General features: G+C 44.5%; 1 protein-coding gene across 3 annotated transcripts; it reads right to left on the bottom strand.

Annotated features, from left to right (window-relative positions):
- Window positions 1–13: 13 nt before the first annotated feature.
- Window positions 14–19,037, bottom strand: LOC143293351 (acyl-CoA-binding protein-like). Of its 3 annotated transcripts, XM_076604156.1 has the most exons (5): window positions 18,879–19,037; window positions 10,343–10,457; window positions 4,765–4,827; window positions 3,955–4,054; window positions 14–922 (listed from the first exon to the last, which is right to left on the bottom strand). In XM_076604156.1, exons 1-4 carry the CDS (start codon window positions 18,894–18,896, stop codon window positions 3,984–3,986), a joined length of 267 nt encoding a protein of 88 aa, XP_076460271.1. In that variant the 5' UTR covers window positions 18,897–19,037; the 3' UTR covers window positions 14–922; window positions 3,955–3,983. The 3 variants fall into 3 exon arrangements, with proteins under 3 accessions (XP_076460271.1, XP_076460270.1, XP_076460269.1); XM_076604155.1 differs by lacking the exons at window positions 14–922; window positions 3,955–4,054; window positions 4,765–4,827 and adding an exon at window positions 5,415–5,669; XM_076604154.1 differs by lacking the exons at window positions 14–922; window positions 3,955–4,054; window positions 4,765–4,827 and adding an exon at window positions 5,571–5,728.
- Window positions 19,038–22,396: the final 3,359 nt, after the last annotated feature.

Here is a 22,396-nt window from a genome sequence, read left to right as displayed (position 1 = left end):
TGTAACGTTAAGGTAGTGACATGACAATTACATTCCATGAAATGTAACGTTAAGGTAGGTAGTGACATGACAATTACATTCCATGAAATGTAACGTTAAGGTAGTGACATGACAATTACATTCCATGAAATGAACTCTATTGTAAATGACATCTCTGCTCTCCAGTCTCATGTCATGGCAGGCAAATACATTTTGTTTTGTTTTCTTTTTCCTAGCTGATGTCAACAATTGTCAGGCACATTTGAGTCCATGCGTATGTGAGTGTACAACTCTGCACATTGCTTGTGGCTGTTTGAAGAAATCACAGCCACGATGTATGAATAGTAATGTTTATTCTCCACTGTTTCTCATTTCCTGCACCATTACATATCTTCTACCCCAGGTTTGAACCCTTTTTTTTTCCATTTATAATTTTTTTCGTTCCTTTTTCATTCATGCAATTACATGTCTCAAGGATGTAAACCTGTTGTTTACTGTGTTTCCAAGACAAACAAATGACCCCCCCCCCCCCCCATTACCTCCAACCCATTAAAACAAATGACACTCCCACACACCACCTTACTTCCAATCCATTAAAACAAAGACAAACAAATGACCCCCCCTCCCCTTACCTCCAATCCATTAAAATAAATGACCCCCCCACCCCACCCCTTACCTCCAATCCATTAAAACAAAGACAAATGACAGCCCCCACCCCCCCCAACCCATTAAAACAAAGACAAACAAATGACATCTTCCCCTCCACCCACCCAGTGGAACCCAGCCCAGAAATGTGCAGGGGAAGAAGAAATGGAGGCAGGGGAAGAGGAGGAGGAGGTGGGTCCCACATGTTCCTCAGTCCTGTAGGGGTCACCGACAACCTTTCTGCATCGGTCATCACCATGACAACCCAACATCACAGCTCCTCTCTTCCTCAGCCCACCTGAACACACAGCATGAAATATATATTTACCTGGACACACACAGCATGAAATATATATTTACCTGGACACACACAACACTGCTGTCGCTGTCACCTGGACGCACACACAACACTGCTGTCATTGTCACCTGGACACACACACAACACTGCTGTCGCTGTCACCTGGACACACACACAACACTGCTGTCATTGTCACCTGGACACACACACAACACTGCTGTCATTGTCACCTGGACACACACACAACACTGCTGTCGCTGTCACCTGGACACACACACAACACTGCTGTCATTGTCACCTGGACACACACACAACACTGCTGTCGCTGTCACCTGGACACACACACAACACTGCTGTCATTGTCACCTGGACACACACACAACACTGCTGTCATTGTCACCTGGACACACACACACAACACTGCTGTCGCTGTCACCTGGACACACACACAACACTGCTGTCATTGTCACCTGGACACACACACAACACTGCTGTCGCTGTCACCTGGACACACACACAACACTGCTGTCATTGTCACCTGGACACACACACAACACTGCTGTCATTGTCACCTGGACACACACACAACACTGCTGTCGCTGTCACCTGGACACACACACAACACTGCTGTCATTGTCACCTGGACACACACAACACTGCTGTCATTGTCACCTGGACACACACACAACACTGCTGTCGCTGTCACCTGGACACACACACAACACTGCTGTCATTGTCACCTGGACACACACAACACTGCTGTCATTGTCACCTGGACACACACACACAACACTGCTGTCATTGTCACCTGGACACACACACACAACACTGCTGTCATTGTCACCTGGACACACACACAACACTGCTGTTGCTGTCACCTGGACACACACAACACTGCTGTCGCTGTCACCTGGACACACACAACACTGCTGTCATTGTCACCTGGACACACACACAACACTGCTGTCGCTGTCACCTGGACATACACAACACTGCTGTCATTGTCACCTGGACACACACACAACACTGCTGTCATTGTCACCTGGACACACACACAACACTGCTGTCGCTGTCACCTGGACACACACACAACACTGCTGTCATTGTCACCTGGACACACAGAACACTGCTGTCACTGTCACTTGGACACACACAACACTGCTGTCGCTGTCACCTGGACACACACACAACACTGCTGTCATTGTCACCTGGACACACACAACACTGCTGTCATTGTCACCTGGACACACACACAACACTGCTGTCATTGTCACCTGGACACACACACAACACTGCTGTCGCTGTCACCTGGACACACACACAACACTGCTGTCATTGTCACCTGGACACACAGAACACTGCTGTCGCTGTCACCTGGACACACACACAACACTGCTGTCATTGTCACCTGGACACACAGAACACTGCTGTCACTGTCACTTGGACACACACAACACTGCTGTCGCTGTCACCTGGACACACACAACACTGCTGTCATTGTCACCTGGACACACACACAACACTGCTGTCGCTGTCACCTGGACACACACACAACACTGCTGTCATTGTCACCTGGACACACACACAACACTGCTGTCATTGCCACCTGGACACACACACAACACTGCTGTCATTGTCACCTGGACACACACACAACACTGCTGTCATTGTCACCTGGACACACACAACACTGCTGTCATTGTCACCTGGACACACACACACAACACTGCTGTCACTGTCACCTGGACACACCCTAATCTAAACAATGTATACTAACTGCAGCTATGAAATGCAGCCGCATTATCCACTGACGTAATCACCAAAATACGCCAAAAAACGTTCTGACGTCAAATGCCACCAAAGTTTATCTTCAGTGACGAATATGTGCGGTGCTTCTTGGCATTTGCTCTGTGTGTGTGTGTGTGTGTGTGTGTGTATTAGGTCTCACGGTCAGTAAAATCATAGTTTTTCTTTACTCAACCTTAGTGCCGTTGTCTGGGGTCTTGAATGGTAGAAACTACAGATTATCATAGTATTAGACATGCCTGTGAACTGATGTCCAAATGAGAGACAGCGGTGCTTTTAACATCAGTAATTATTTCATGGAAGTGATGCAAATGAATCTTTGGCACCGGCTATAATTTCCAGATCTAAAGAACGTACACTAAACTGCACCAATGAAAGGTACTGCTGCATCCATGCTGACGTAATTTCAGAAACAGACTCAAAATCAATTCCTATAATTAGTATAAAGTTTTTGTCACAACTGCTACAAAGTGACGTTAGCAGCCCCAGGGTTGAGACAGAGATGGTGATGGTGATCACGCATGTGCGTTTGTATGTGTGTGTATGCACCCATGCCTGCGAGTGTGTAATGATTTTGTGTGTGTGTGTGCGCGCACATTTCATCTTGAGATGCAACGGCCATTGTCGACGTCATCACATTCAAATTTCATACTCCCCAACCCCAGTTGTTGTCTTCTCTCCGTATCTGCACAAATCTCAGGAAAGGCATCCAGGGCTTTTCAAAAGGTGTTACCAATACATCCAGGGCTTTTCAAAAGGTGTTACCAATACATCCAGGGCTTTTCAAAAGGTGTTACCAATACATCCAGGGCTTTTCAAAAGGTGTTACCAATAAACAATCGCAAAATGAACTGTTTTTCTTGTTTCAAGTGTGTTCGTTCTTTTGCTTAGCGTCTATCCACATTTGTGAGTTTAGATGAAAATCCATTTTCTCCCCCACCCCACCCATGCCTGAAATCATCACTACTTTCCCCGTTCCTTGCTCCTCAATTAACATTTTTAAAAAAAAGGAAGAAGAATATAAACGAAATAAAATAAACTAACTTGTCAACCAGTAAAATCACAACAAAGAGCCAACTGGGCTCCAAATTAAACTCTGAACTATTTCAAACACATGCTGATTATCATATGACATTTCTCACACCCTGACATCCCTGTGTCTAGGACTGTTTCAAACAACTGACCACAACACAATGTTCCAATACTACACACACACACACACTGACCATGGAATCTGGAGACTGGTCAAGACAGTTTAACTGTACTTGGTCTTCAGCTGTTCCACTTCCTTGATGTACTGTGTCTTGGCATCATCTTGAGACATTCCTGGGCACAGTCACATCACTGTCACTGACATGTCATCACTGTCACCCTGACACACACTAATGACATTTCACCACTGTCATCCTGACACACACTGACAACATGTCATCACAGATCATCATCACTGTCACCCTGACACACACTGACAACATGTCATCATCACTGTCACCCTGACACACACTGACAACATGTCATCATCAATTATCATCACTGTCATCCTGACACACATTGACAACATGTCATCTTCACTGTCATTCTGACACACACTGACAACATGTCATCACAGATTATCATCACCACCGTCATCAAGACACACACTGACAACATGTCATCATAGTTCATTATCACTATCACACTAACAACATGTCATCACATATCATAATCACCTTCTTCCTGACACACACTGACAACATGTTATCATCATAGATGATCATCACTGTCACATTAACAACATGTCATCATAGACCATCATGCGAACACATACTGACAACATGTCATCACAGATCATCATCACGGTCATCCTGACAACATGTCATGATCAAAAGATCATCAGTCATCCTGACACACACTGACAACATGTCATCATAAAAGATAATCATCACTGTCATCCTGACATCAGAAGACGTGTCATCACCACTGTCATCCTGACACACACTGATGACATGAGAGAGGAGGGGAGGAATGGAGAAAGACTAAGTGGCAGAGTGACCTACCCTTTCTTTTGTCCCAGGCATCCCACTTGGCTTTGCCTTTGAGATCCAACATGCCTGGTCTGGCTGCAAAAAGTGGCACACACAGCAGTCATTGTCTTTAAGATCCAACATGCCTGGTCTGACTGCAAAAAGTGGAACACATAGCAGTCATTGTCTTTAAGATCCAACATGCCTGGTCTGACTGCAAAAAGTGGAACACACAGCAGTCACTGTCTTTAAGATCCAACATGCCTGGTCTGACTGCAAAAAGTGGCACACATAGCAGTCAGTCACTGTCTTTAAGATCCAACATGCCTGGTCTGACTGCAAAAAGTGGAACACATAGCAGTCACTGTCTTTGAGATCCAACATGCCTGGTCTGACTGCAAAAAGTGGCACACATAGCAGTCAGTCACTGTCTTTAAGATCCAACATGCCTGGTCTGACTGCAAAAAGTGGAACACATAGCAGTCAGTCATTGTCTTTAAGATCCAACATGCCTGGTCTGACTGCAAAAAGTGGAACACATAGCAGTCAGTCATTGTCTTTAAGATCCAACATGCCTGGTCTGACTGCAAAAAGTGGCACACATAGCAGTCATTGTCTTTAAGATCCAACATGCCTGGTCTGACTGCAAAAAGTGGAACACACAGCAGTCATTGTCTTTAAGATCCAACATGCCTGGTCTGACTGCAAAAAGTGGAACACACAGCAGTCACTGTCTTTAAGATCCAACATGCCTGGTCTGGCTGCAAAAAGTGGAACACATAGCAGTCACTGTCTTTAAGATCCAACATGCCTGGTCTGACTGCAAAAAGTGGAACACACAGCAGTCATTGTCTTTAAGATCCAACATGCCTGGTCTGACTGCAAAAAGTGGAACACACAGCAGTCACTGTCTTTAAGATCCAACATGCCTGGTCTGACTGCAAAAAGTGGAACACACAGCAGTCACTGTCTTTAAGATCCAACATGCCTGGTCTGGCTGCAAAAAGTGGCACACACAGCAGTCACTGTCTTTGTCATGAAGAAAATGGAAGGCAAATGAAGTGACCTGAAGTGGAGAGGACCAGAGAAGAGTAAAGTGAAGTGAAGAGGAATGGAGTGACAAGGAGTGAAGAGGAATGGAGTGATGTGATGTGAAGAGGAATGGAGTGATGTGATGTGAAGAGGAATGGAGTGACAAGGAGTGAAGAGGAATGGAGTGATGTGATGTGAAGAGGAATGGAGTGATGTAATGTGAAGAGGAATGGAGTGATGTGATGTGAAGAGGAATGGAGCGATGTGAAGTGAAGAGGAATGGAGTGACAAGGAGTGAAGAGGAATGGAGTGACAAGGAGTGAAGAGGAATGGAGTGATGTAATGTGAAGAGGAATGGAGTGATGTGATGTGAAGAGGAATGGAGCGATGTGAAGTGAAGAGGAATGGAGTGACAAGGAGTGCAGAGGAATGGAGTGATGTTAAGATGAATGGAGTGATGTGATGTGAAGAGGAATGGAGTGACAAGGAGTGCAGAGGAATGGAGTGATGTGAAGAGGAATGGAGTGATGTGATGTGAAGAGGAATGGAATGGAGTGATGTGAAGAGGAATGGAGTGACAAGGAGTGCAGAGGAATGGAGTGATGTGAAGAGGAATGGAGTGATGTGATGTGAAGAGGAATGGAATGGAGTGATGTGATGTGAAGAGGAATGGAGTGATGTGATGTGAAGAGGAATGGAATGGAGCGATGTGAAGTGAAGAGGAATGGAGTGACAAGGAGTGCAGAGGAATGGAGTGATGTGAAGAGGAATGGAGTGATATGATGTGAAGAGGAATGGAATGGAGTGATGTGATGTGAAGAGGAATGGAGCGATGTGAAGTAAAGAGGAATGGATTGACAAGGAGTGCAGAGGAATGGAGTGACAAGGAGTGAAGAGGAATGGAGTAATGTGAAGTGAAGAGGAATGGAGTGATGTAAAGAGGAATGGAGTGACAAGAAGTGCAGAGGAATGGAGTGATGTGAAGAGGAATGGAGTGACAAGGAGTGCAGAGGAATGGAGTGATGTGAAGAGGAATGGAGTGATGTGAAGTGCAGAGGAATGGAGTGATGTGAAGAGGAATGGAGTGACAAGGAGTGCAGAGGAATGGAGTGATGTGAAGAGGAATGGAGTGATGTGATGTGAAGAGGAATGGAATGGAGTGATGTGAAGTGAAGAGGAATGGAGTGATGTGAAGTGAAGAGGAATGGAGTGATGTGATGTGATGTGAAGAGGAATGGAGTGATGTGAAGAGGAATGGAGTGATGTGATGTGATGAGGAATGGAGTGATGTGATGTGATGAGGAATGGAGTGATGTGAAGAGGAATGGAATGGAGTGATGTGAAGAGGAATGGAATGGAGTGATGTGAAGTGAAGAGGAATGGAGTGATGTGAAGTGAAGAGGAATGGAGTGATGTGAAGAGGAATGGAGTGATGTGATGTGATGTGAAGAGGAATGGAGTGATGTGAAGAGGAGTGGAGTGATGTAAAGAGGAATGGAGTGATGTGATGTGAAGAGGAGTGGAGTGATGTGAAGTGAAGAGGAATGGAGTGATGTGATGTGAAGAGGAATGGATAACGATAACGATTTTTTATTCAGATAAAGGCCAAAGACCCTTACTGAAGGGGGCGACATTAAAGAAAGATAAATAAGATTTTACATGACACACTATGCATCTTCAACACAAACCAACCAAAAAATATCTAACACAGATGTTCAACAACATTCACGTCGCAACTATTCTCAATCTCTTCAATGCCTCATATATATAAATGGCCAAGTTACACAGAGTAGACTCATGTCTTGACGACATGAGCAAATTAAATCTAAAGTTAGATGGATCTTTATATATTTTGGTTGGATTAGTTTTTGTCTGAGGTCACTCAAGGCAGGGCAACATAACACAAAATGTAGCTCGTCTTCCTTATCCAGATTACAAAAACGACAAGTAGACACCGATTCCCTTAAATTTCCATATCTAAAACAATGAGTAGCAATATCAGAAACACCAAATCTAAATTTTGTCAATGCACATTTTATAAATCTGTTCAATACCAACTCAATGTATGGTTCTATGCCATGCAATGTCTTGAAGAGTTTATACTGTGCAAATCTATCACTGTTTTGTATATGATCATGCCAGTCTTGCCACCTGCAATCAATAATTCGTTGCCTAAAGCACTTTAAAAAACCGGCAATATTTTCAACCCCCTGATTGTCCCACACAAATGCAAAACCATAAGAATTCAAACACTGTCTAACACTCGTTGCCCACGTCTTTTTGCCATTATTATCTAAAGAATATAACATATTATAAGCTTTAAATGGAAATTTGTCTTCATCCATTCTAGTTAATTTCAGCCAATATTTGATACATTTAATATATGAATTCAAATAAATCGGATATCTCCCCAGCTCACCATAAACAAGATCATTTGGAGTTCGACTGTCTACATTGAGAAACCCGTTTCATTGCAAATAAATGCGTTTTTTCTGTTGCTACATTATTTTCCTGTCCCCAAATTTCTGCTCCATACTGCAATATTGGCTGAACTTGAGAATCAAACAACCTACCAAATACACTAAATGAGCTGCAATCTATTTTATACAAAATATGGAGTATTACAATAACTGCTTTCTTTGCTTTGTTAGCTATATCCTGACATGCGAAATTGAAACTGAGTCTAGTTGAAAAATAAATTCCAAGATACTTATATGCATTGATAACATCAATTCTTTCATTACCATACGACCATCTTTCATTTCTTGCCAAATACCCTCCCTTGCGAAAAACAACAATACTCGTTTTGTCCATGTTTACTTTTAAGTGCAAATTACTGGCAGCAGTATATAAACTGTTCAATCGTCGCTGTAAACCAACTGTTGTTACAGATAACAAAATCATATCGTCAGCAAACAGTAAAACAAACAATTCAATCAAATCAAAAGTAACGCTGTGCTGACCATTCTGCATAATTTTTAAAGCAAGTTCATTGATAAAAAGTGAAAACAAAACAGGGCTACAAACATCCCCTTGTTTAACTCTACGAATACAGTTCACACACTCCGATAGTTTTGCCCCTGATCTCACTCTTGCTTCCACTTCTTCATACATACTTTTCACACGACACAACTTTCCACTAATACCATTTTTCAACAACACAGGCCATAAAAGTTTTCTAGAGACAGAATCAAAAGCTTTTTCAAAATCCACAAAAGCAACATATAATTTTCTGTTATTTGCAAACTGTTTCTGTACTGCTGCCATTAAAGTAAATATATGGTCAATTGTTGAATAGCCTTTTTTAAATCCTGCTTGATATTCTCCAATTATATCATTCTGAGTTATCCATTCTTGCAACCTGTTATTAATGATGGAACTGTATAATTTGCTACTTACATCACATAAAGAAATGCCTCTATAATTATTTACATTATTAATGTCACCTTTCTTAAATAATGGCAGGATTATAGATTCTGTCCAATTGTTTGGATAAATACCACTATCAAACAAAAAATTAAACATTTTCACCAGAAAATCAACAGTCACTTCTCCTGAATGTTTAAAAAATTCACCAATCAGTCCATCTGGACCAGCAGATTTGCCATTTTTCAATTTTCTAATTGCAAGCAGTACTTCTTCTTGAGATATAAGCCTATCTTGTGTAAAGTTATCATTGTCATTATCTACACACATGTCTGCAGCTACTTCCTCCTCATCATAGTCATTTTCAAACACATCTTTAAAATGTTGGAACCACTCTTGGGTAGAAATATCACTTACAGGTTGTACTTTCTTTTTTGTTAGCTTGTGTACTGTGTCCCAAAATTCCTTTTGACTTTTAACAGAATGCAGAAGATCATTTACTAATGAGTTATTATATCCTTTCTTTTTTCTCTTATTTAAGTTTTTATATTCACGTCTAGCAATACAAAACAAAACACGGCCGTCTTTATCTAATGTTTTTCTATATTTCCTCAATAATCTACGTACCCTGCATTTCTCTATTTTACATTCATGATCAAACCATTTAGTTTCTGCTATTTGTTTGTTACAAAATACCCGTTTTTTCATATGTTCTGCTTGTTCTTTAATAGTCTGATTAAACATATCTAAAGCTCTATTGACATCAACATGAATAAGATCTTCTGCTACTTTGAACTTTACTTGTACTTCCTGTGCCTTCATAGACAAAGAGAAATGTTCAGCATAAATATCATTCCAACAGTAGAAGAGGAATGGAGTGATGTGAAGTGAAGATGAATGGAGTGATGTGATGTAAAGAGGAATGGAGTGATGTAAAGAGGAATGGAGTGATGTGAAGTGAAGAGGAATGGAGTGATGTAAAGATGAATGGAGTGATGTGATGTGAAGAGGAATGGAGTGATGTAAAGATGGAGTGATGTGAAGTGAAGAGGAATGGAGTGATGTGAAGAGGAATGGAGTGATGTGATGTGAAGAGGAATGGAGTGATATGATGTGAAGAGGAATGGACAGGAACAGAGTGAAGAGGAGTGGAGAGGAAAGAAGTGAAGTAGACAGGCAAACAGAGGGAGGAATAAAGAGGAGTGACAGATACCTGTGTTGCAGTCTCCCACTGTGGCCTGTTTGAACAGACCATACAGCGTCAGCATTTCTTCATCTGTTGGTTTCTTGGGCAAATTCTTGGCTTCTTCAGCAGATTTTTCGAAGTTCTGACCCCAAAAAACAAACAAAAAACAGACATAATGTTGATAACTTATACAAGACAAATCTTAAACTGCAAATGAAATAAACTCTGACATCAGTCTTCTGTGAATGTCTTCATGGTGAAAAGTGCACCCCCTTGTCCTGGCTGTGGGAGGTGATTGTCAGGATGGAAATGATAAAGTAAGGCATGGCTAGGATGGAAGTGATAAAGGCACTGCTGGGATGGAAGTGATAAAGGAAGGCACTGCTAGGATGGAAGTGATAAAGGAAGGCACTGCTGGGATGGAAGTGATAAAGTAAGGCACTGCTGGGATGGAAGTGATAAAGTAAGGCACTGCTGGGATGGAAGTGATAAAGTAAGGCATTGCTAGGATGGAAGTGATAACGTAAGGCACTGCTGGGATGGAAGTGATAAAGGAAGGCACTGCTAGGATGGAAGTGATAAAGTAAGGCACTGCTGGGATGGAAGTGATAAAGTAAGGCACTGCTGGGATGGAAGTGATAAAGTAAGGCACTGCTGGGATGGAAGTGATAAAGGAAGGCACTGCTAGGATGGAAGTGATAAAGTAAGGCATTGCTAGGATGGAAGTGATAAAGGAAGGCACTGCTAGGATGGAAGTGATAAAGTAAGACATTGCTTGGATGGAAGTGATAAAGTAAGGCACTGCTAGGATGGAAGTGATAAAGTAAGGCATTGCTAGGATGGAAGTGATAAAGTAAGGCATTGCTAGGATGGAAGTGATAAAGGAAGGCACTGCTAGGATGGAAGTGATAAAGTAAGACATTGCTGGGATGGAAGTGATAAAGTAAGGCACTGCTAGGATGGAAGTGATAAAGGAAGGCACTGCTAGGATGGAAGTGATAAAGTAAGACATTGCTGGGATGGAAGTGATAACAAAGTAAGGCATTGTTAGGATGGAAGTGATAAAGTAAGGCATTGCTGGGATGGAAGTGATAAAGTAAGGCATTGCTGGGATGGAAGTGATAAAGTAAGACATTGCTGGGATGGAAGTGATAACGTAAGGCATTGCTGGGATGGAAGTGATAAAGTAAGGCATTGCTGGGATGGAAGTGATAACGTAAGGCATTGCTGGGATGGAAGTGATAAAGTAAGACATTGCTGGGATGGAAGTGATAAAGGAAGGCATTGTTAGGATGGAAGTGATAAAGTAAGGCATTGCTGGGATGGAAGTGATAAAGTAAGGCATTGCTGGGATGGAAGTGATAACGTAAGGCATTGTTAGGATGGAAGTGATAAAGGAAGGCATTGCTGGGATGGAAGTAATAAAGGAAGGTTGGAAGTGATAAAGTAAGGCATTGCTAGGATGGAAGTGATAAAGGAAGGCATTGCTGGGATGGAAGTGATAAAGTAAGGCATTGTTAAGATGGAAGTGATAAAGGAAGGCATTGCTGGGATGGAAGTAATAAAGGAAGGTTGGAAGTGATAAAGTAAGGCATTGCTAGGATGGAAGTGATAAAGGAAGGCATTGCTGGGATGGAAGTGATAAAGTAAGGCATTGTTAAGATGGAAGTGATAAAGGAAGGCACTGCTGGGATGGAAATGGCCTGGGCCTTCCCTTCAACCACTCCTCCTGGGCCACCCTCAATGTCTGACTGATGAGCTCCGTCAAGTGCCACAGGATTAGCAGGTCGGCTGTGCATGTCAACTGCTCAAGACAAATGAATAAAAAAACATAGTGATCGAAACAAAAATCCACCAGGAAATGGAAAAGGACAAACCTTTCAACCCCACCCCTGTGATAAATGATCCAGATGGTAATCCTCTCTAACAGGATGACACAGATGGGAAGACTACTTCAGAGAGCACGTCAACCCCACCAGCAAGAACAGCATCCACTCCCAGTTCAACCCCAAATACCCAGGGCACACAGAACTCGGCATCCTGGGAGTAAGTGAGGCAGGGATCGCGTTAACGCATGTTTTTCGCGTATTTGACGCATTTTGATTTTCGCTGACGCATTTTCACAGCGCTCATGCGTAACACTTTCGCAAAACAACTTTTACTCCAAGCCTTATCAATGCAACTTTAGGACTGACTTGGCAGCTAGGTTTGCGATACTGAATCAGACGGTACAAGACAAAGTGTCTGTGCATGCGGAGCACTGCGAGATGCCTACGTGACTCTTAACAGCTACAGCCAATTAACAGAGTACGCGCGCACACAACACTGCTTAGCTGACGAGTTTTGGAACAGAGTGGCGTCATTACAGGGCATGACCAGTTTCGAGAAAGCCTGCAAAGTCGTCATAATAATAATAATACTAATAATGGATACTTATATAGCACACTATCCAGAAATCTGCTCTAGGTGCTTTACAAAAACGCTTTTGATAACATAAAACATTATATCTATGTTACATACACACACCAAAATGTGACCACACACACACACACACACGCGCGCGCACGCACGCACGCACACACACACACACTGCATGCATACATTTTAACATACATGTGTATCTAACAGCTACCCTAACACATACGCACACATAGGCAGGCACAAACTTACATAAACACACGCACACACAATACACATTCATATACATGCATGTAGTTGTGGACCTGCCACAATTGAACTTATTGCTGAGGGAAAAGGTGAGTTTTGAGACGAGATTTAAAAGATGCGAGGGAATCAGAATGACGGAGATTATCAGGGAGCTTGTTCCACGTCTTTGGCGATTGAAAAGAAAATGATCTGTGTCCATAGGTCTTACTTCTGACGTGAGGTATCCTGAGAAGTTGAGTATCAGAGGAAGAACGGAGCTGGCGAGACGGGGTATAGATATGGATGAGTTCAGAAAGATACTTGGGGCCAGATCCGTTGACTGCAGAAAAGGTCAGAGTGGATAGCTTATAGTCTATTCGATCAGAAACAGGCAACCAGTGGAGAGACTGAAGGAGAGGAGAAACATGGTCAAATGTCATCACAGATTATGACACAACATATCCTGATTTTGCTGTGCTGGCGAACATTGCATTGACAGTCCCGGTCAGCTCTGTTCCTTGTGAGAGAGGTTTCAGCCGGCAAAATATGATCAAAACTGCTGACCGATCAAGACTGACAGATGCGCATGTGGACACGCTGTTGCGCATTGCAATGGAAGGTCCAGCATTGAGCCAGTGCAACGAACTGATTGTCAGGGGTTGCGGTGAATTTCAGCGCCGACGTGAGCGGCGAAAATAGGTGAGTAAACCTTTGATTTAGTGTCATAGGTCTGACGCAATTCCGACTAACTTACGCGTTTTTTTGCCGACTTTGCGTAAGCTGCACGCGTTTTGAAAAAGTCTAGCGCGATCCCTGGTGAGGAGAGCAATCAAGTCCGGCCCAAAGAACAAGGCCAAGGGAGTGGGATGAATTAGAGGTCATCACCGCATGTGGTGAGACTGGCATCAGATGGCTCACCACCAGGTTCCAGAAGACATGTGATGAAAGATGTGTCCCTGACACTGCCAGAGAGTGGTTGTGGTGCCCATATGAAGAAAAAGGGGAGCAAGAAAGACTGCAGTACATTCAGAGGCATCTCCCTTGTCAGTCACACTGGCAAGATCTTCACCAAGATCCTGGAGCAGCGCCCCAGTGGATCCCCTTGTGAGTGAAGCTCAGTTTGGCTTCAGGAAACTAGGATGCACAGATGCTGTCTTTGGTGAGGTCATGTCAGTAGGGTGCACTCCTGAAAAGCTGGATATCACAATCAATGGATAGCAGCTCAAACATACCACAGTTCAAATACCTAGGGAGCATCTTTGCTGAGGATGGGAAGCTGGAGAGAGAAACAAAGAACAGAATCCTGAAGGCAAACTGTGTCAGCTATCACCAAGCACTCAGGCTTCACAGCCAGAGGAAGACCACACTGGCAGTGGATTGATGGAGTTTCAGGCATACTCTATGCCCACAGTATGACTCTAATTCAGCAGCAGTCTGCCAATTTCAGTGGTCAGATAAAGTACATCTTTCTTGTACAAGTGGTCAGATAAAGTCAAGTTTCATGGTGATTCATCTATTTCTAAAATAATAAATGATGTGACAACTGAAAGTGATTACAAAAAAAGTGAGAGTGACAACAACAAAAGTGAGAGTGATAATAAAATTTAAAAAAAGTTAGAGTAATAATAATATAGAAGAGATAAACTTATTTTCTTGAAATATACAAATAAAACAGATTTTTTGTTTTAAATGGCTGAGGGGTGACATGGGTGATTACAGATTACAGAATACTTTATTATCTCAACAAGAGAAATTCATTTGTGGTGTAAAGCACAAACAATACACGGAAATCACAGTCATTCAACATGTATACACAAAAGACAAAATGTTCAGATGGCAACCAATGCGTACAATAAATAATCACAGTAAATAACAACAACACAACAGAAACCTTTAAAAGGTAACTTAGAGTAAATCATACATACATCATCACAGCCATACATGTGCAACACAAAATCAATTAAAGGATATGAATAAAATAGGCATGAAATAGCATACTAAAAGTAGACATAAGACATAAAAAGATTATAATAACAGTGCAGTTCAACAATATTTTGATCTAAGATGCCACATTCCACAAACACACATTCTGACATACATTTTTTTATCACAGATCTGATAATCAATTATTGCTGTTTAACAGCTGAATTGAGGTTGGTTTAAAGCTGCATTTGGTTCTGTTTGTTTTGGGACACAGAACTGTTTGCCTGAAGGTAAGAGTTGGTAATAATTTGCCAGTGTATGGCTGCTGTCATTTGAAATGTATTTGGCTTTTTATCGAACTCTGACATTGTACAGTTTGCTTAAGCTGTCCTGTCTCACTCTCACCACCTTACTGCACGCATTCACAGTCTTGTTCTGTATATTCTTATTCTTCACAGCTAGACCATCATATAAAAGAGAACGTTGACACATATTCAATAAAGCATCTATAAAATCCTTGAAGTACTTTTGAATTAACTCTGATGTTTCTGAGTTTCTGCAGACAATAGATGCGAGACTGGCATTTTTTGTGAATATAAGTTTATTAGGAGTAAAATTTAGCTTATGATCAATAATAGTTCCTAGGTATTTATATTCATGCACTCTTTCAACCTTTGTATCATTGATGAACAGGTCAGGAACTGGAGAGGCACTTTTTCTGAAATCAGTTAACATTTCTTTGGTTTTCTGAACATTAAGATCTAAACAGTTATCTTTACACCAGGAGGAAATTTTTTAACTTGCTTGAAATAAACAGCATCAGAATTCGAAAGATCTTCCAGAGCTGAGTCATCAGGATACTTATTGGGTGGTGGGTTGGAAGGAACCATGATTTCATGAACACAATACTTTACAAATCTGAATTTGCCATTACCACTGAAAAATATAAAATAAAATAAAAAATTTAAAAAACAACAACTATAAAAGTAGCTGTCTATATACATTCCACCATGACAAGATTAAGAATAGGTATACTTTATAAATCTAAATTTGCCTTTACCTTTTTTAGAAGATGTCTATATCATGTATATGTACCATCATGGCTCAATGCAGAACTAAAGGATGCCTGGTCATTTAATTAGCATGCTTTTATTAGTTTTAAACTTGACCCACAATGACAGATGGTATGCTGCATGTCTGTGCTTGGAATCTGACATAACTTTTAGGATTTGTCCAATGTACTGTGTATGGATGTATGCATGAGAATTTGAGTGAGTTTGTTCAATGTGTGTGTATGTGTGAGTGAGAGAGAGAGAGAGAGAGAGAGAGAGAGAGAGAGAGAGAGATTTGTTTACAGTGGAATTTTTTTTTAAACCTGGGTTCTGCACTGACTCCTCTTTAGGAATCCACTGGATTTTCAATAACACCCTGGCTAATTCTTCCCATGTCCTCTTTAGGAATCCACTGGATTTTCAATAACACCCTGGCTAATTCTTCCCATGTCCTCTTTAGGAATCCACTGCGTTCATCATACTTCACTTCAAAACAGCTTTTAACAGAGAACCTCCTGAGTGTTTGTTGTAGATGACAAAAGCATATAATTATGGTGTGGTGGGCTATAAGCCTATATTCAGACACTTTAATGAGTGGTAGTCTAGTCCACCTTGGAAGCAAGAGAATCTGAGTGCACTGTTTGAGTCTTTCCAGTATTTTCTCCCTCTCCACTATACTGTGAGTGACGGTTTGGACACTTGTCATTTGGATAAGAAGATAAACTAAGGTCCTATGTACAGCATACCCTTACTGACTTAGCGCACATAAAAGAATTCATGGCAGCAAAAATGGGTTGTCCCTGGCAAAATCAACTTCGACAAAAAACAACAACAAAAAAACAAGAAAAAACAAGTGCATTTTCAGGCAGATTGAAAAAAAAAAAAAAAAAAAAAAGGATGGTGCTCTCATTGTAGTGACATGCCAGGGAGAACAGCCCAAATTTCATACAATAGTAACATGCCGGGGAATACAATAGTAACATGCCGGGGAATACAATAGTAACATGCCGGGGAGAACAGCCCAAATTTCATACAATAGTAACATGCCGGGGAATACAATAGTAACATGCCGGGGAATACAATAGTAACATGCCGGGGAATACAATAGTAACATGCCGGGGAATACAATAGTAACATGCCGGGGAGAACAGCCCAAATTTCATACAATAGTAACATGCCGGGGAATACAATAGTAACATGCCGGGGAATACAATAGTAACATGCCGGGGAGAACAGCCCAAATTTCATACAATAGTAACATGCCGGGGAGAACAGCCCAAATTTCATACAACAGTAACATGCCAGAGAATACCATAGTAACATGCCGGGGAGAACAGCCCAAATTTCATACAACAGTAACATGCCAGGGAGAACAGCCCAAATTTCATACAACAGTAACATGCCGGGGAATACAATAGTAACATGCCGGGGAGAACAGCCCAAATTTCATACAACAGTAACATGCCGGGGAATACAATAGTAACATGCCAGAGAATACCATAGTAACATGCCGGGGAGAACAGCCCAAATTTCATACAATAGTAACATGCCGGGGAATACAATAGTAACATGCCGGGGAGAACAGCCCAAATTTCATACAACAGTAACATGCCGGGGAATACAATAGTAACATGCCGGGGAATACAATAGTAACATGCCGGGGAGAACAGCCCAAATTTCATACAACAGTAACATGCCAGAGAATACCATAGTAACATGCCGGGGAGAACAGCCCAAATTTCATACAACAGTAACATGCCAGAGAATACCATAGTAACATGCCGGGGAGAACAGCCCAAATTTCATACAGTAGTAACATGCCAGAGAATACCATAGTAACATGCCGGGGAGAACAGCCCAAATTTCATACAACAGTAACATGCCAGAGAATACCATAGTAACATGCCGGGGAGAACAGCCCAAATTTCATACAACAGTAACATGCCAGGGAGAACAGCCCAAATTTCATACAGTAGTAACATGCCGGGGAGAACAGCCCAAATTTCATAGAGAAATATGTTGTGACAAAGAGAAATATAATACAATACTAAACAATGGGGCAGGAAGAGAAGGCCTCGCAAAGTATATTTATAGTTGACCTGGGACTAGCAGGTTTTACCATTTAAATATCAACTATCATCACAGTCATGTGCAATCCGTTTTGGTTTTGCGGATAACACTAACACTTATGGCTAAGCCTGTTTTTCTCATTTTTGTGGGTTTTTTTTTTAATTGCTTTTTCTTTTCTTTTTTTAAGAGAATCTGAGACAATGGGAGCTTGAGAACAGACAGTTTACAGAACTGGACAAGGATGTGATGCCTGTATTTTAACATTATTTTTGTAAAGTGCCAAGCTGTGCATTCTGAAAATAATCCTTTATAGTGATTACTTCATGTTGGAAATTATTGACATATATATAAAAACTTTTTAATTTGAAGAAATAACTCTTGGTGTAGTATGAATTTTCATTGAACAAATTATCAACTAAATGCTCATGTTTCAAACCTCTGATATAGAACAAAACAAATAAAATGTTGGGGATGATTAACATAAAATCCTTTTTTTATTCTCTTTGGGGTTCTTACCAACTGAACGATGCGATTTTCTGGTTCAGCCCCACCCAGGTTTGAAAAAAAAAAAAAAAAAAAAAGGAGGGTCGAGGGGTTGTTCTCGCCTTGATCTGTGTTTCTGTCTGTATTTCTGTTGATTCAATGAGCATAGTATCTAGTTCAATAATTTCCCTGTAGAAAACACTCATCGCGCTACTTCATTCGTTCATGTGCTCAAATAAAATTCGAACTGGTTGCTTCAGCTCGTCTTGGTCTACACAAGACCGGTCCTACCCTTCGAACTGCCTTCAGCTTTTGGAGAAACGAAAGAAAACTGCTGAAATTTTGGATTAAAAATCAAACAAAATGATGACACTATGACAGAAAATTACCTGATTAGTGTCTCCCATGATGTGGAAGATGCAGCAGCCAGAGAAAGCAGAAGTTCGCTTTGAGAGGAGGAGCGGCAAACGTCGAGCAGCGTCTGCCTCAAGGCAACCTTTGATCTGCTGGGTCAGGTGAGAGTTGTCTGCCCTGTCGCGTGATTAAAGGGGGCGTGTTTAGACCGGCAGCCATTAGCAGCACTCCTGTTCCGTTATCGCTGTCTCCATGACAATTCTCCACTTCCATCTCAGTTCGGAAAAATATGAAAGAAACACACAGTTCTGTCTCTCTTGGCCCCCCTCGCTTCCCCCCCCCCCCCCCCCCACATCTCCATGGTATCGGGAAGGGTGGATCACAAGGCGAATATAGTCCGTCGAAGTGGAACGTACCCCCGGCTGAACACGGTCAGGAGTCTGTGGCTGACACTACAGACATTGACTCCGTTCCCCGTGGGGTGGGGTATGGTGGGGGGGGGGGGGTGTGTGGTGTGGGCTGGGGTGTGGTGGTGTGGTGTGGTGTGGTGGTGTGCTGTGCTGTGCTGGGGTGTGATGTGGTATGATGTGCAGTGCTGTGATGTGGTGTGGTGTGGTATGATGTAATATGGTGTGCTGTGGTGTGGTGTGCTGGTGTGTGATGTGGTATGATGTGGTGTGCTTGATGTGGTGTGGTATGATGTGATGTGGTGTGCTGTGCTGTGCTGTGCTGGGGTGGGGTGTGCTGTGCTGTGCTGGGGTGGGGTGGGGTGTGCTGTGCTGGGGTGGGGTGGGGTGGGGTGTGCTGTGCTGTGCAGGGGTGGGGTGGGTGGGTAGGGTGTGCTGTGCTGTGCTGTGCTGTGCTGGGGTGGGGGGGTAGGGTGTGCTGTGCTGTGCTGTGCAGGGGTGGGGTGGGGTGTGCTGTGCTGAGCTGGGGTCGGGTGGGGTGTGGTGTGCTGTGCTGTGCTGTGCAGGGGTGGGGTGGGGTGTGCTGTGCAGGGGTGGGGTGGGGTGGGGTGTGCTGTGCTGTGCTGTGCAGGGGTGGGTTGGGGTGGGGTGTGCTGTGCTGTGCTGGGGTGTGCTGGGGTGTGCTGTGCTGTGCAGGGGTGGGGTGGGGTGTGCTGTGCAGGGGTGGGGTGGAGTGGGGTGTGCTGTGCTGTGGGGTCGGGTGGGGTGTGCTGTGCAGGGGTGGGGTGGGGTGTGCTGTGCTGTGCTGTGGTGGGGTGGGGTGTGCTGTGCTGTGCTGTGCTGAGCTGGGGTGGGGTGGGGTGGGGTGTGCAGGGGTGGGGTGGGGTGTGGTGTGCTGTGCTGTGCTGGGGTGGGGTGTGCTGTGCTGTGCTGTGCAGGGGTGTGGTGGGGTGTGGTGTGGTATGCTGTGCTGTGCTGAGCTGGGGTGGGGTGGGGTGTGCTGTGCTGTGCTGTGCAGGGGTGGGGTGGGGTGGGGGTAGGGTGTGCTGTGCTGTGCTGGGGTGAGGTGGGGTGGGGTCGGGTGGGGTGTGCTGTTTTGTGCTGGGGTGGGGTGTGCTCTGCTGTGCTGTGCTGGGGTGGAGTGTGCTGTGCTGTGCTGGGGTGGGGTGGGGTGTGGTGTGCTGTTCTGTGATGGGGTGGAGTGGGGTGTGCTGTGCTGTGCTGGGGTGGAGTGGGGTGTGCTGTGCTGTGCTGGGGTGGGGTGTGCTGTGCTGTGCTGTGATGGGGTGGAGTGGGGTGTGCTGTGCTGTGCTGGGGTGGGGTGGGGGTCGGGTGGGGTGGGGTGGGGTGGGGTGGGGTGGGGTGTGCTGTGCTGTGCTGGGGTGGTGTGCTGTGCTGTGCTGGGGTGGGGTGGGGTGCTGTGCTGTTCTGTCCTGTGGGGTGGGTGTGGTGTGCTGGGGTGGGGTGGGGTGTGCTGTGCTGGGGTGAGGTCGGGTGTGCTGTGCTGTGCTGTGCTGGGGTGGGGTGGGACGGGGTGTGCTGTGCTGTGCTGGGTTGGGGTGGGGTGGGATGTGCTGTGCTGTGCTGTGTTGTGCTGGGGTGGGGTGTGCTGTGCTGTGCTGGGGTGGGGTGGGGTGGTGTGCTGTGCTGTGCTGTGCTGGTGTGGGGTGGGGTGGTGTGCTGTGCTGGGGTGGGGTGTGTTGTGCTGTGCTGGTGTGGGGTGGTGTGGGGTGTACTGTGCTGTGCTGGGGTGGGGTGGGGTGTGCTGTGCTGTGGTGTGGTGTGGTGTGGTGGGGTGGGCGGGGTGTGCTGTGATGTGGTGAGGTATGGTGGGGGTGCAGTGAGTTGTGGTGTGGTGTGCTGTGATGTGGTGTGATGTGGCGTGGCGTGGTGTGATGTGATGTGATGTGGTGTGATGTGATGTGGTGTGATATGGTGTGGTGGGGTGCAGTGAGTTGTGGTGTGGTGTGGTGTGATGTGATGTAATGTGATGTGATGTGATGTATGGTGTGGTGATGTGGTGGTGTGGTGTGATATGGTGGGTGGGTGCAGTGAGTTGTAGTGTGGTGTGATGTGGTGTGGTGTGATGTGGTGTGGTGTGATGTGGTTTGATGTGGTGTGGTGGGGTGTGGTGCAGTGAGTTGTGGTGTGATGTGGTGTGGTGCTGTGTGGTGCAGTGAGTTGTGGTATGGTGTGGTGTGGTGTGGTGTGGTGTGGTGTGGTGTGGTGTGGTGTGGTGCAGTGAGTTGTGGTGTGATGTGGTGCAGTGAGGTGTGGTGTAGTGTGGTGTGGTGTGGTGCAGTCAGTTGTGGTGTGATGTGGTGCAGTGAGTTGTGGTATGGTGTGGTGTGGTGTGGTGTGGTGTGGTGTGGTGCAGTGAGTTGTGGTGTGATGTGGTGCAGTGAGGTGTGGTGTGGTGTGGTGCAGTGTGGTGTGGTGTGGTGCAGTGAGCTGTGTTGTGATGTGGTGTGGTGTGATGTGGTGTGGTGTGGTGTGGTGTGGTGGGATGGGGTGTGGTGTGGTGTTGTGTGGTGTGATGTGGTGTGGTGTGGTGTGATGTGGTGTGGTGTGGTGTGGTGGGATGGGGTGTGGTGTTGTGTTGTGTGGTGTGATGTGGTGTGATGTGGTGTGATGGGGTGCAGTGAGTTGTGGTATGGCGTGGTATGGTGTGGTGTGGGGTGGTGTGATGTGATATGGTGTTTGGTGGTGTGGTGTGATGTGGTGTGGTGTGATGTGGTGTGATGTGGTGTGGTGTGGTGCAGTGAGCGTTGTTGTGATGTGGTGTGGTGTGGTGGGATGGAGTGTGGTGTGGTGTTGTGTGGTGTGATGTGGTGTGGTGCAGTGCAGTGAGTTGTGGTGGTGTGGTGTGGTGTGGTGCAGTGAGCGTTGTTGTGATGTGGTGTGGTGTGGTGGGATGGAGTGTGGTGTGGTGTTGTGTGGTGTGATGTGGTGTGGTGCAGTGCAGTGAGTTGTGGTATGGCGTGGTATGGTGTGGTGTGGTGTGGTGTTATGTGATGTGGTGTTTGGTGGTGTGGTGTGGTGTGGTGTGGTGTGGTGTGATGTGTGTGGTGTGATGTGGTGTTGTGTGGGGTGCAGTGAGTTGCGGTGTGGTGTGATGTGGTGTGATGTGATGTGGTGTGATGTGG

The sequence above is a fragment of the Babylonia areolata genome, chromosome 19 (assembly GCF_041734735.1).
Source record: "Babylonia areolata isolate BAREFJ2019XMU chromosome 19, ASM4173473v1, whole genome shotgun sequence".
In the NCBI taxonomy this organism is placed as follows: domain Eukaryota; kingdom Metazoa; phylum Mollusca; class Gastropoda; order Neogastropoda; family Buccinidae; genus Babylonia; species Babylonia areolata.
This window is presented reverse-complemented; position numbering and strand designations above follow the sequence as displayed.

Bases quoted from the DNA above. Each gene is read 5' to 3' on its own strand.
- LOC143293351 (XM_076604155.1), bottom strand. The intron at 5,670-10,342 runs GTATCTGTCACT...CACTTTTTGCAG, and splicing joins AGTGGGAGACTGCAACACAG to TCAGACCAGGCATGTTGGAT.